Here is a 14742-nt window from a genome sequence, read left to right as displayed (position 1 = left end):
ACTGGGCCAAGTACTAAGATGGTGAAAAATTAAGCACCTGCAAAACAGCACAGCAGAAGCACATCTGGTGAAGGCATCCGAAGCAAGGGGAAAGTGAACAGGAAGTGCTCTCACGTCCCAAGGCTGGGGTCTGGGCAGGGCAGGGGGTAGGAGGGCAGTCCTCCCCTCCCCTCCCAAGCATCAGAACAGAGATGCTAACACTGGATTAAGCTGGGAAAGGAAAATCAATCTGCCCACGAGCCGTGCAGACGGCTCTGCTGTGAGTGGACACATTCCCAGGTTTCCTGGCAGGCAAGTTCAAGCAGGACCTTCAGGGATTTGTCCCAGATCTTGACTTCCATCTGGAAATAAATTCAGCATGATCTGCAGAATAACGCACTCGGAGATCAAGGAAACAATCCGAGGCGGCAGTGAGGGCGGCTGGTGCAGGGTGGAAGGGACTGCAGGGACAGGAAGACCGGACACACCGCCCAAGTCCCTGAGTTGTGTCCAAGTCCTCACAGTCGGGACTGAGTCTCCCTGGCTGGGATGAACACCCCCGAAAGCTCAGACACTGTGACCTCTCTGGGCACTCAGAAAGGAAGAAAGGTGAATCGGAAGAACAGATGAGAACTTACCCAATGGTCGGGCTGATGTTGTGGTCAAAGTGATCCTGGACAAATCGACACACGATGCTGGACTTCCCCACGCCAGTGTCCTAAAAGAGGAGGAGAACACAGCCATGAAGACCATGGGCACGGATTCTGACCCAGTATAAACAGAACCCAGCACAGGGGAGCTTACTTCCAGCTGGGGAGAAGTGGGATATTTTCTTCTATTTCATACCAGAATTTTTGACAATGAAGTTGTATTGCCTTCATAAAAGAAGTATGCTAAAAGTAAGTTTCAGAAACATGTGCCATCTATACACAATAATTAACCTAGAACTGGCATGTTCCAATACATTTACTTCCAGAAATTTGGAAATTTGGGGAAGGGTCTAAGAAGTATGGCAACACATCACTTTGTTTTGGTAGAAACTGATTTTATTCAAACCTTTAGCACTCTAAAAAGACATAACCTATTTTACTAGGTATCATCCTGTAAGAACGATAAATTCTAATTATTGCATGTTTATCATTTTCTCTCTAGAATCTGATGGCTGCATAAGAACCTCCAGTTTTGCTCAATTGTATAAAGGTCTCATCTCAGCTCTTTCTCTGTTAAATAATTCTGTAAAGCTCTTAGGAAAGGGGGTCCACTCACACACTGGAAACAGACACATGCATTTTTCTCCATGTGTGCGTGCTAAGTTGCTCAGTTGTGTCTGACTCTTTGCGACCTGACTGTAGCTGGCCAGGCTGATCTGTCCAAGGGATTCTCCAGGCAAGAATACTGGAGTGGTTGCTATTTCCTCCTCCAGGGGATCGTCCAGACTCAGGAATCGAACCCGCATCTCTTAGTCTCCTGCATTGGCAGGCGGGTTCTTTACCACTAGTGCTACCTGGGAAGTCGCAAGTGCATTTTCTCCAGTCCTTTCCAAATCCCTTGTCAATGGTTTAAGGAATAAAAAAAACACATTCACAAGGTCAAAGAGATGGGAGAAGAGACAACCGTCAGACAAGTGAGGACAGAGAGGAACAGCTGGGGGAGGGAGGGGGGTCACTGTGAAAGAAGGAGCTGGAGCCTAAGGGCCTGCAGGGAGGAGAGCAAGTCAGTTCTGCCCACGTTCCCTGAAGGTACCAAGAGCTGGAGGCAGTGCTGGAATCAGAATATCTGAATCAGAGGCAAGACTGCAGAGGATCACACCTAGGCGTCCCAGCCACGGGACCAGAGGAGGGATGTTCCAGGAGGATGCTGGAGGCTGACTCCAGAAAACCTGTGTCAGACACAGGCTGGCCCACGACCCTGCACACAGCTCGGGGGTGGGGGAGGCTATGACCCTCTTGCAGACCCAGCTATGAACACAAGGAGACCCCCAACTAGAGGCCACGTGTGCCCCCACCCACGAGCCCCTGTGCAAACAGAGCTTTGGGGAGGCATTTTATTTTTTTAAACATTCTCCTTTTATTTCTTTTTTTCTTTTGGCCAAGCCACGCAGCATGCCAGGGTTTTAGTTCCCTGACCAGGGATCAAACCCATGTCCTCTGCATTGGAAGCGTGGACCCCTAACCACTGGACCACCAGGGAAGTCCCTGGGGATGCATTTTCATCTTTTAAAAAGAAATGCTCAACTAAGAAATACCAGAGATTTACACCCACAGAAAAGGGCAGGATGCATTTTTAGAAGATCATTCAGAAAGTAAAACAGACCCTTAGAAACTAAAAACATGATGACAGAAATGGAAATTTCAAAGGAAGAGTTGGCAAGGTGAAGTCCAGAGATTGCACAGAAAGCAGGACAAAGGAGAATAAAGCTCCTGCCCCCACTCCCCTTTGAGAGCGGCCGCACAGCGAGGAGATGCAGGGTGCATGGAAAGATCTGCTCTGGGAGGACCGAGGAGACTTGAGACAGAGAAGTGAGAGGGGAAAGAGACACACCTAGCCCACGAAGGAAAAGACAGTGATGAGCTTCTCTTCAAAGCTTCACATAAGCCCACAGATCAAGGAGAAAATGCTGAAACTCAGAGAAAGGTGTTTTTCTCCAGACACTGAAATATGAAATGAGATTTGAAACACCATCAGCATTTGAATTATGGGCGTGCCCTCTCGCTCCCGCATTCAGGGGACAATCCTAGCAAACCCGGGGCGGGAGGGCCTCGGGCTTGGGATCCTCATCAGAAGGTCACTGTCCAGAAGGTGTCACCTCCCGGAGCACGTGGCCTGCACTGGCTCTGAGCCCTGGAAAAAAGCCGCACCCGATGTTGCATCTTTGCAGCCCTGGGTCGATGTCCAGAGTTCAAAGAGGTGACGACAGAAAGGAAACACCGGCTCCTTGGACTCCAGATCTATGTGACTGCTATTTCCCGCATCCCTGGGAGGGACTCCAGCTAACACTTCTCGGTGTCCCCAAACCATAGCCCCGTCCTTCCCATCTCAGCTGAACTTAAAGTCCCTGTGAAAGAGCAGACCCTTGCCACCCTGCAGTCCTCGCAGCCCCAGCGACTCTGGACAGAAAGAACTGCACTGCACCCAGGCCTCCCCCATACCCAGCTGGGACAATGGCCCCTTGATAGCCTTCCCCCAGCAGCAGAGCCCTTGTCCTCTAAGGGAGCGGGTGGCGTCCAGGGCACTGGCCTGATGGGGCATTCTCATGGGCAGGACTCTGCTCCAGGGGGCAGGTTTTGGAGCCCATCTACTTGCTCTACCCAAGGGTTCCAGCTGCCAAGAGCCGACTCATTAGAAAAGACCCTGATGCTGGGAAAGATTGAAGGCAGGAGAGGGCAAGATGGTTGGATGGCATCACCGACTCAACCGACATGAGTTCAAGCAAACTCTGGGAGATAGTGAAGGACAGGGAAGCCTGGCGTGCTTCAGTCCGCGGGGTCCCAAAGAGTTGGACACAACTGAGCAACTAAACGATGACAAAATCATCTTGTGGGGTCAGAGGCTTTGTGACAACTTGGAGTCGGTCTGCTCCCAGGCCTGCCATTCCCCCACTGGCCACCAGGGGAAGGCCCTGCCCGCAGATGGCAGAGGATGGCAGAGCAGGATGCAGGGCAGTTGTCATGAATCACTGAACTGGGTGACTTCCTTTTCCTGCAGGACCTCTTTCAAATGGTCACACACACACACACACACACACACACACACAAGAGGAAAACGCCCCGGATCATGCCTGTCCCACAGGAAATTGCAAAGCTCTGATGCAGCAACTCCTGGGTGGGTGAAGGCGTCAGAGGAACAAGAGGCGGGCCAGGAGGCACAGGCTGCTCACCCCTTCTCCTCGGCCCCATGACTTCCGGGGGACTCGACGCCCTTGGAAGGAAGCTGGCTCCGCTTCCTGAGATGACAGGACGTTGTCACAGCCTATCCAGCCCCTAGTCTGCAGGAAAGGAGGCTGCGTGGCTTCCCTGAGGTCACACAGTGGGCTGGAGGGTCAGAGCACAATTTTCTGAGTCCTGTGAAACCCCTAAAGGCTCTCACCAGGTAAATCAACTCCCCGACAGATGTAAATGTCTTCTTAAAAGAAGTCCACTTCTCGGACCCACGAGGAGGGCCTTTACTACTGCTTTCCAGGTTCACCACCCATAAGAGTCATCCGTCCTAAAGACACATCTACTAGGTCTCGCCCAAATGAGAGGGGGACATACTGCCAACTACCAAGGAAGCATCAGCATAAAACCAATTCTTTCCTTTTTTAAATTGAAGCATAGTTGATTTTAAATGTCGTTCATAGTTAGTCTCAGGTGTACAGCACAGTGACACAGCCATACACACACGTACATCTGTATCTATATCTACTCTTGGTCAGAGTCTTTTCCCTAATAGGTTGTGCTGCATTGTGAGCTAACCTGCTTCAGTCGTGTCTGACTCTGTGAGACTCCATGGACTGTAGCCCGCCAGGCTCCTCTGTCCATGGGATTCTCCAGGCAAGAATACTGGAGTGGGTTGCCATGCCCTCCTCCAGGGGATTTTCCCGACCCGGGGATCGAACCAGGGTCTCTTACATCTCCTGCATTGGCAGGCAGGTTCTTTATAACTAGAGCCACCTGGTAAACCCCCAGGTCACTTACACATCAGACCTAAACTTTCAAAGGAATCAGACCAGGTGTCAGAGCCAGGGTGACCAAGACTGCACAAGCCACCCCAAGACGTCAACGGGATGGCTGATGGCTGGGTTCCAAACTTTTGAAACTCAGGTGTGCATCTTTCTGTTGACATAATGCTCTAAATAAATCATGATTCTTTCCTAAGCTTGCCCCTGCACTATAGCTCTCTACAATGAAGACCCCCAACAGCCATTTATAATATTATTTCCATAGGAAACTTTATTCTACTTTCAAACTGGGGATTTCAGCCAGTGCCAACTAGACTCTCAGGCTGGCAGTCCAAGCAGAACACCCTAGGAGTGAAGAGATCTTTGGGGAACATCTGATGTTCCGTTGCTAAATCATGTCCGACTCTTTGCGACCCCATGGACTGCAGCATGCCGGGCTTCCCTGTCCTTCACCATCTCCCGGAGTTTGCTCAAACTCATGTCCATTAAGTTGATGATGTTATCCAACCATCTCATCCTCTGTTGCCTGCCTTGGGGGACTCCTGAATTTGGACTCCAGGCATATTGCCAATAATCCCAACCCTTCTTCGGAGCAGGAGCGGACTAAACATTCACAGCGACGATGACAAAAGCTGAGTTCATAAAAGCTCTCGGCACCCAGCCAGGTGTTTTCTATGAGAAATGTCCGCTATCATCTCCTCAAACTTTGTTTCTGCTGTCGTCTCTCTTCTCTCCTTCTGTGACTCCAGCTGTGTCTGTACTATACTTTTTCACCATACCACGTACATCTTTATCTTCTTTAGTTTCCACCTTTTTTTTGGTCTGAGTTCCAGTTGTTTAGTCTGAGTTTGGAATTATTCTGACCTATCTTCCTGTTCTTTTTACAGATGTATTGAACATGATGATAAACCCATTTATTGATTTTCTGATATTAGTTATTGCAGTTTTTCCACTGTAAAATTTTCATGGTATAGTTTTTGATGGCATGCCAAAGTCTGAAATCATGACTTTTATTTCCTTGAACATAATAAACATGTATATATGTTACTTTTTAATATTTATTTTGATTTATGTATTTGGCTGTGCTGGGACTCAGCTGCAGCACGCTGGGTGGCATCAATGACGATCTTCTAGTTGAAAGTCCATTATCTAGATTCTCCATGGGTTCAGTTTCCATTGTTTATGGAAGAGTTTTCAGTTAAACTGCCCTGTATCCTCCTATCATTGGTCAAGTTTAAGTCCTGGAAGCATCACCCAAGGAGGGGAATTACAGCAGCCTGTCCAGGGATGTGGGTCTCCAAGTTCAGGACGCCCCACAGGTCTTCTCTGACTCTAGAATGGTGTTTAAAAAGAACAAGTGGCCTCGATTCTGGGATGTCATCCACTCCCCGCAAAAAAATGTTTCTAGTAAGAAAACATTTATGCTATTTTTAAATGCCGGCCCTTTCTACTGCTGTTACATTTATCTGCCTCTCGTTGTTCCAGCCCTGGCGGATCTACTGGATTCCAGAGTCTAGCATTCCATCAATCATCCAGTGTTCTGGCTCCAGAGCGGGGGGATGGCCTCTCCATCCTGCAGGTGGCAAAGGCAAGTCCTAGGAGTTCTAAGGAAACTGAGGTCGAGTATTTGGTGTGGGAAAAGGTGAGCACCAGGGGCTCCATCCCTCTACCAGCGCAGCTCCGAAAGAAGTCCTCCCTCTGCCTCACTCCTCAGACGAGTTAAAGAAGGAAAAGAACAAGGAAGATGCTTCTTAAGAGGGGAAGGAGGGTGAGTCCCATCACCCTCCACTTCCAACATCGCAATCCCGCCGCTTCTCGGCTTTTCCAGAGAGCTCTTCATCCCGACGCACAAACTCCGTGCAGCCAAGCAGGCATTTCCGTGTGTCCGAGACTTACAAAGTGTGACCTTAACTGTTTAAAAATTTTTCTAATCTTGTGTGTTACTTAATCTCACTTCCTGCCAGAGGAATCACCTGCTCTTCTGTCACCTTTCTTTCTGCTCAAGCAGCACACGTGTGGGGTAGCGACTGGGCAAGCCAGGCTCTGCAGACAAACCGCAGAGACACGAGCCCCCTGTTCCCAGCAGGGAACCCACCGGCCTGCACAGGCTCCCTGCACGGACGTGGGATTTTATTGTTCTGTAATGTTCTGACAAAACACCCAATATTCACTCCTCCCAAGTTGCAGGTCTAGCAAATAAGGACACAGAATGATCATAATTGCAGCTTCTAATGTGGTTCCCAGTGACTTCTGACACCTGGTATTTGGTCCCCTGTGTGTAGGCTGGGGGATTTCCCAGGTAGCACAGTGGTAAATACCCTGCCTGCCATTGCAGGAATCAAGACGCTGGTTCGATCCCTGGGTCAGGAAGATCCCCTGGAGGAGGGCATGGCAACCCACTTGAGTATTCTTGCCTGGAGAATCCCATGGACAGAGGAGCCTGGTGGGTTACAGTCCATGGGGGTCGCAAAGAGTCTGACACAACTGAAGCGACTTAGCATACACATGTGACCTGGACCCAACAACTTGCTCTTAAAAAGTAGAAAAATGGTGAAAGTGACAGAAGTCAGCCCCCATGTTAGGTTTTAGAACACTGAGATTTGGTCCCCCTTTCTCACCAGGATGCCCGCCCCCAGCCCGGAGCTCCTGGAAACAGAAACATTGGAGTCACAGCACCTGGTGACCATCCAGGGCGCTCTGCTATCCTTAGGATCAGCTGGTACTGCCACACCATGAATTTGTCCTTCAAGTGGGAAGCGCAGATGTGGACCCCAAGGGCTCTTAGACTTGGGTGAGGAGGCATGGCCCTCCTCCCCTCCAGCCCCTGGAGCCTGGGCTTCGTCCCGAGGACAGTGGAATCAAGGAGACCCAGCACGGGGGTATCTTTAAGAGGACTAGAAGGAAACCAAACCAGGAAGCAGAAGCATTTAGGAGACTGCACACATCTACTGCATTTTTACTGAGCACCTACTATGTGCCAGGTGTTTTCACAGATGACGGTGGCCAGTCCATCCTGTCAGAGCTAAGACTCCACACAGAGATTCAGCAGGCGCTCACGCTCAGCTCTGCAGGGCAGGCAGATGGGATCCTTCCTATATCCCGACCCTGACAAGCCTGACAGCTGCTGTCCTTAGACCACTCGCTGGCCTGAGTTAACACTCAACACTTTGCTGACCCCAAGCCGAGCTCCTATGTGATGCAGAAAGTTAGCTGCTGTGATCTTTAATCACGACACTAGATTGCAGCGCTTACACACGCTCCCTTGTTGGTCAGGAGCAAACAGTCAACATACTTGCGAGGTACTGATGAGCAGAGACGCCAGCCTCTGCTCACAACTCACCTACCTTCCTGACTGTCACTGTTCCCCATTAACAGTGATAGTTTTTGACCCACGACAGGTGAGGAATCATCCTATATGTCTGAGGGTCAACTGGATTCCGCCCAGACTTGATGCCCACACTAGATTCAGAAGGGGAGGTCACAGAAGGGAGGAGATGTATTAGAGAGGGGCTGGGTATCAGAAGGTGGGGGCTGAGCCTGCAGAGTGCAAGGAGAGCCATTCCCGTAACCATCACGCTGGCTTGACTTTCTCACGGCTTGGTCCCTCAGTCATCCAGCACTTCTGCAAGCATTTCAGAGACTTTACAAAACACACAGGAAAGGCAGCAGTGAATTTCCAATGGGGGGGGGATTATTTAATACTGCCCCCCCTCACTTTCCATCTATGCTCTTTAGGAATAAATACTAAACTAGCACACTCAGTTTAAGAAATTTGACCAGGAAACACAAGGCTGCCCGCATCACGGCTACCAGGAGAATCCCCACCTCTTCATGCTGATAGGAGGGAATCAACATATTTGAACTTTATGTACCAACACCGTGACGTTCTCCTTGTGGATAAATCAAGATTTGTGGACATACAACTCTTTAAAAAGTTTATTTTAGGATCAAGAAAGAAAATACGTAGTTTATGCTTCCCAAGATAGGAACTGTCCCTTGTACAAATCACTGAATATTCCCAGAAGAGAATATTCCCAGAGACGCTGGGGGTCAACACCTTTCATGCACTGCAAACATCCCACAAAGGACGAGTCTCAGGCCGCTTTGACTGCTCATCCCTGACTGCAGAAAACGAGGTGTGGATCTTCTGATAGGTGTGTATCTATTTACACACTGCACACATGCAAAACTGTACTAAGATATTAGACAACCTGTAGGACATAACCAAGAGTAGAAATTTTTAAAAGAATGACCTACTAGGATCTTCTCAGTACTGTGCCACCAAATACAGAAATCCCTGGATGCCGAGGCTGGCGTAAGCTGCAACTGCCACAGCTCCCAGATTTCAGGTCTTTGTTCAACCAAATAGCCTCGTCGGTGTCATAGACAGATTTACAATCAATACAGTCCAGCGTTGGGGGGAAGGACTCAATCTCAATGTGCCCCCCACCACCACCTCGACACATAGAGACTGGGAAACACAGGGACTAAGCCCCCGGAGGCTAGAACCACACCATGTGGATGGGAGGCTGGAGGCGGCCACCTTTCAACTCCCTGGGCTGGAAAGCGGAAGCAGCTGTGCAGAGAGAAGTTAAGCCAAGTGGCCCAAAGACAGTTCTGGTATCTTCCTGAGGCCCAGGTGCATTCCTGCTCTGGGTTCTGTGGGCCACTGTATCTTTCTTCTTTTTTAACTGGGTCTCAGGGCATGTGGAATCTTCCCGACGGCCACGGGAAGCAGTAGGAGGCTACAAGTGGCACTAATGGTAAAGAACCCGCCTGCCAATGCAGGAGACCCAAGAGACTCAGGTTCGATCCCTGGCTTGGGAACATCCCCTGGAGAAGGGAATGGCAATCCACTCCAGTATTCTTGCCTGGGAAATCCCATGGACAGAGGAGCCTGGCGGGCTATAGTCCATGGGGTCACAAAGAGTCGGACATGACTGAAGTGACTTAGCACAGGGCATACTGGAACCTCCCCCACCAGCCACGGGAAACACAGCAGAAGGCTGCCCTTCCGAAGCTGGACCCCCAGGAGGAAGCATCTGTAAGGCTTTTACTGCTGACCCTGGTCACTTCCCACCACCCGCAGGCCCACTCCTCCCGCCCCTGGACTAGGCCATCACATTATCACACCTACTATTTTTTGCAGGCAGTTACAACCAAGTCGTAACTTCACATGTTGCTCTCCCATCAAACAAGAGGCTGGAAAACGTCATCTTATGTTTGGGCCTGGCCAACAGTAAAGTCTGGCTACCTCCAGCCGGAGCACCCCCTTGGCCACTCATGAACCTCGGGCGTTATTTCATCTGCATCTCAGGTCACGGTCATGGCTTAAAGGCATTGCTACACATGCATTCAGAATCCAAGTGACAGGATGAGAATGTCTGTTTTACATTCTAGCTTTAGAACAACACAACTGATTGACTTTATTAAAAAACAAAACAAGAAAGAAAAAGCAATGATCTGGGAAAGACGATGACTTGTTCCAGGGGTGAGCTCAAGATTCAGGTTTCAACTTGGACCCTTCTGTCCGCTCAGGCTCTGACTCTGGGGACCCATCTAGACTCTGGGGCCCCCGCCTCCCCCACCAAACTCTCTCTCAAGCAGGCAGGAAGATTGCAGTTTGATTGAGGCAACCAGGCCAGAAGTTGCTAGATAATAATTTGGTCAGACAAACCAAAGGAAGTGTGTTTCTTCACTCGGTGGTTTGGACAGCTTGAGGGGTCAGGGATGGGACTAAAGAACTTCTGTGACCTGAGAGCACAAACTTCTGTTCCACCGTGACCTGACCACATGACCCAAGCAGCTCATTTCAAACTTTGCTTTCCTACCCACGAATCTGGTGCCTTACCCAATCTAGCACAAAAGAGACTTGCCCAAGGTCTGACGTGTATAGAAACACACGGGTAAATCTGTGACACGATCTCATTTGTGTGCCTGCCTCTATCCCAGAAAAGGATTAGAATATTTAACTGAGCTTCCCGAGTGCCAGCGCACATCAAGCCTGTGTTTTTACAAGATGGAATCCTTTTCTGCTAAATGGATCTAAACGGCAAACTGTATCTGGCAACCAGGAACACAGAGTCAGCCAGAACAAGCAGACAGCGGCAGCATTCTGCCCTTCTGCTGACTGAAGGAAAACATTTTGGAACTTGAGTTTTCTATGACGTTTGATCTGGACTCTAGATCCAAACCAGCTCGATGTTGTTCATGCTTCCTCAAAACAGTAGCCACAAGGCTGGCCAGCATCACTGCACTGTCCGTCTGCCTGTGTGCTCCGTTGCTCAGTCAGGGCCAATTCTTTGCGACCCCATGGACTGTAGCTCGCCAGGCTCCTCTGTCCATGGGATTCTCCAGGCAAGAATACTGGAAAGAGCTTCCATGCCCTCCTCCAGGGGATCTTCCCGACCCAGGGATCAAACCACGTCTCCTGAGTCTTCTGCATTGGCAGGCAGATTCATGACCACTGCGCCACCTGGGAAGTCCCGGTGTCTATTAGCTTCTCTAAAAAAGGTGAAACACCAATGCCCAGCGCACATCTATTCTCTGCAACATCCCGCATCTGATAATGCCATGAAGTCACCAAGTACCCAGCGTCCTACCCTCTGATCCATGGGCTGGGTTACCAGCTACTGTTCAATCTGGAACTCAGCATGGGAGACAACGACCCAGTGCCAAGAAAAGGAAGAAATAAACAGCAAGGGCCCTGGCACCCGGGGTGGGGGCTTCCTCAGCCCCGGTATATAACCTGGAGTCCACTCACCACGTGGCAGGGCAGACAGGGGCACCCAGAAAATCTGAGTGGTTCTCAACCAGACAGCATCCCAGGGGGACACCCAGGACCTGCCTCCCCTACAGGAGATGAGTCTCCGAGATTTCTTCCTGTGCGCACGCCAAGCCACAGAAATTCTGCATGCTCTCTTTTCCGGGCTAAAAGATCCAAATCTGATAGCTATATGGGAATAATTTTGTAAACCTTAATCATAATTGTTTTGCTCTTCTGAGCTGTTTCCTGTCTCTTTTAACTGGAGGAAAACATGAAGAGAACTTCAAGGAAACAGAGACCCCAAGAGATCACAACCCAGAGTATGAGACACATGGGCGTACATCCCAGGAGATGCTGTGACAAAGGAAAAGTGCAAAATAACAGTCAATACAGGCCGGAGGTGGCCTGTAGGGAAACCGGAACTCATGATAGCCCCCAGCCCACCCACAAACTAACTGTGCAGGGGAGCAGAATTTGGGGGTGGTCAGAGTGTGTGTTTGGGGTCTGACACACGAGATTTAATTTTCTTACTAGTTCTCTGTGCTTCTGTTCCTTCCTCTGTGAGCAATAGCAGAGGCCCGCCAAGTAGGACTGTGGTAAAGATTAAATAAGATAATACATCCACAGCACTGAGAACAGTGCTGGCCAACTGTCATCGTGGTGATTATGCAGCCACTCAAAAGAAAGAAGTCCACCTGCAGGAGCTACTATGCATGGAAAGCGTTCCAAGATCTATAGATTGAAAAATTTCATTTACAGGTCTCTAATGACTTCTTTACTTAAAAAAAAAATATCTGGGTGAGCGAGCACAAGCCTGAAATACATCCTTAAAAAAAAAATCATACAAACACGTTAACAGTGGCCATCCAAGATTGGAAGCAAACTCCAAGAGATAGAGAAGGACAGGGAAGCCTGGTGTGCTGCAGTCCATGGGGTCGCAGAGTCAGACAAGACTGAGCGACTGAACAACAACAAAGATTGGGAAGGCTGTACCTTTTTGTAGCCTTTGAACTTTGTAATTCTACACAAAGGACTCCTTGGATCTATTTTTAAGTAGGAACAGATGTGATCCTACGCAGAGGAATCGGCATACACATTGTGTTTCCTTCTTTAAGCTTCTATGTATAAACGTAACTTTTTCCACTAACATGTTCTCCCCACACTCCTTTGTATTATCCAAATTTTAAACAGCCATCACCCAAGTCACAGATTCTGGCCTCTATGGGGTGTGCTTCGTGTGACTGTGTTAATCAGAGTTAGCAAAACAAAGGTGGAATTACAGGAACCTTGCTGGAAACCAGCTCCATCGCCGACGTCCTATGTGTCACATGTCTCTGATAGCAAAATGTTAATACTGTGATCTAAACCTTCTGCCTCCTAACTACTCACGTTTAAACCGTATCACATGTGGAAGTTGTCTACACTCATTGTTTTTGTTGAGGTGCAATTTTCATAACACAAAATTAATCATTTTAAAGTGAACAATTCAGGGGCTTCCCTGGTGGCTCAGTGGTAAAGAATCTGCCTGCCAGCATGGGACACATGGGTTCCATCCTTGCTCTGGGAAGATCCCACAAACGGTGGAGCAACTAAGCCCGTGCACCACGACTACTATGCCTGTGCTCTAGAGCCCAGGAGCTGCAACTACTGAGCCCATGCCTAAAGTCCATGCTCCGCAACACCCCCTGGCACAGCCCAGGGAAGCCAGCAAAGCACTGGGGGAGCTGCTTTGGTAGCCCACATGTGGGACCCCGGCTGGGGAGGGGCAGTGATGGGAAAGAACGTGGCTTCCCAAACAGCGGGTCCCCCCACTAAAGCCTCATCAATTCCAACCTCAGGACTTCAGTCCCTGTGATACATCACTTAGCGATGTCCCCCTAAATCTGGAGCCGCCATGTCCCAGCGTGCCACTGGCCATCTCACATTTCTAGCACAAGATTCCCCAGCAGGAATCACACCTGCCCCAAAGCAGCACCTGCCAAGGGCCTGCCCAGGACCAGCAGCTCGCCTGACAGGGTCTGGGCTCGAGAGCCAGGGACCCGGGCTACAGGCCAGGTGGAGAATGTCCACTCTGCCTCAGGGACTGTAGCTCACGGGGCATGCCTCATGCCCCAGACACCTGCTCTATTGTCCCTTCTTTCTAGCACTGGTGCAATGGGGCCAGAAGATGTGTCTAGAGAGTATGAGTAGCCTCTGGGTGAACGTTAGCTCATCACAGAATTTTAAAATTTGCATTTGGAGAAGTAAAAACACTTTTACAGTAATGTGGTGTAATCCTGGTGTAATAAGGCAAACTAAGGTAACTTTTGAGCAAATCGACTTGTTTTTCCAGAAGCATCGGGGAAGTAGATGACCTTTACCAGTCTTCCTAGGGAGGAAGAACTTCCTTCTATTGAGAAGTTATCACATGACAGGCAGGGGCCTCCCGTGGTCTCATGTTACCTGTGCTGTGTAACTGTTACTTGCTGGGACAGACACTGTTACCAACATTATACAAGTGAGGGATCTGAGTCTAAGAGGCTCCACAAACCAGCTTAATTCTTGCTTCTCTCTCCTTAGAATCCAGAGTCTGAGAGATGGCTCATGTCAAAGATCCGGTCAAGTAATAAACCCGCTGTCTTCAAATTTCATATGCCGGCAGTGACCTTGTTAGGACATGAAAGGGGCATATGGGAGAGGATCATTGCTGCCATTCATCCATTAGAAAAAGAGCCCTGAGATTTAGCAGGTCACCCCTGCTTGTCGAGGTGGTCAGGAGACTAGGTTCCGGCAAATGGGATAGAAGTAGAGGCAATAAATTGACCCCCAAATCCATCAGAGCAGTCCTGAATCAGCTACCAGAGCTGACCAAGAAGAAAAAGATGATTTCTCTCCTGCCTAAGTCCCTGGACTTTGGGATCTCAGCTTGTATCCTCATCAACACAGTGCATCTAAAGAATTTAAAAACCCACACATCCCTCTAAACAGGCTAAGAATTATCCTTACAGCTTGTTGGATCTCATCATCTGCTTATTTCTCATTCATTTATAAGGCAGATTCATTCTGGCCCTGTGTCTGAAATCTCACAATTTCCAAATCTAAATTGATAAGCTTTACTTGTATATCTATATACAAGTACGACAGTATACCATTTCTTTAAACCCATATTCTTTCTAGACTACGCCCTTCTTTGGAAAATGCCACTTACCCACATTTAGCTATTGGGCAGGTTCTCTGTTTGCCCAGACCCAGTTTCCCACCACCCGGGGCTGGCACGACATCATCTGACCCGGGTCGCACTCTCTGCCCCACAGGGCGGCTCTGGCCCTTCTTCAGCAGTTGCATCCACTTCCACGCC

General features: G+C 49.3%; 1 protein-coding gene across 1 annotated transcript in view; it reads right to left on the bottom strand.

The window, feature by feature from the left end:
* Positions 1-14742, bottom strand: part of RAB31 (RAB31, member RAS oncogene family) — an 82858-nt gene that overhangs the window by 49039 nt on the left and 19077 nt on the right. Inside the window, exon 2 of the mRNA XM_081561663.1 lies at positions 618-697. Coding sequence (XP_081417789.1) covers positions 618-697 — 80 coding nt within the window. The remainder of the gene's footprint in view (positions 1-617; positions 698-14742) is intronic.

The sequence above is a fragment of the Giraffa tippelskirchi genome, chromosome 14 (assembly GCF_054371585.1).
Source record: "Giraffa tippelskirchi isolate mGirTip1 chromosome 14, T2T-mGirTip1v1.2.pri, whole genome shotgun sequence".
In the NCBI taxonomy this organism is placed as follows: Eukaryota; Metazoa; Chordata; class Mammalia; order Artiodactyla; family Giraffidae; genus Giraffa; species Giraffa tippelskirchi.
Note: the sequence above shows the minus strand (reverse complement) of the source record. Positions and strands in the feature narration are given on the sequence as shown.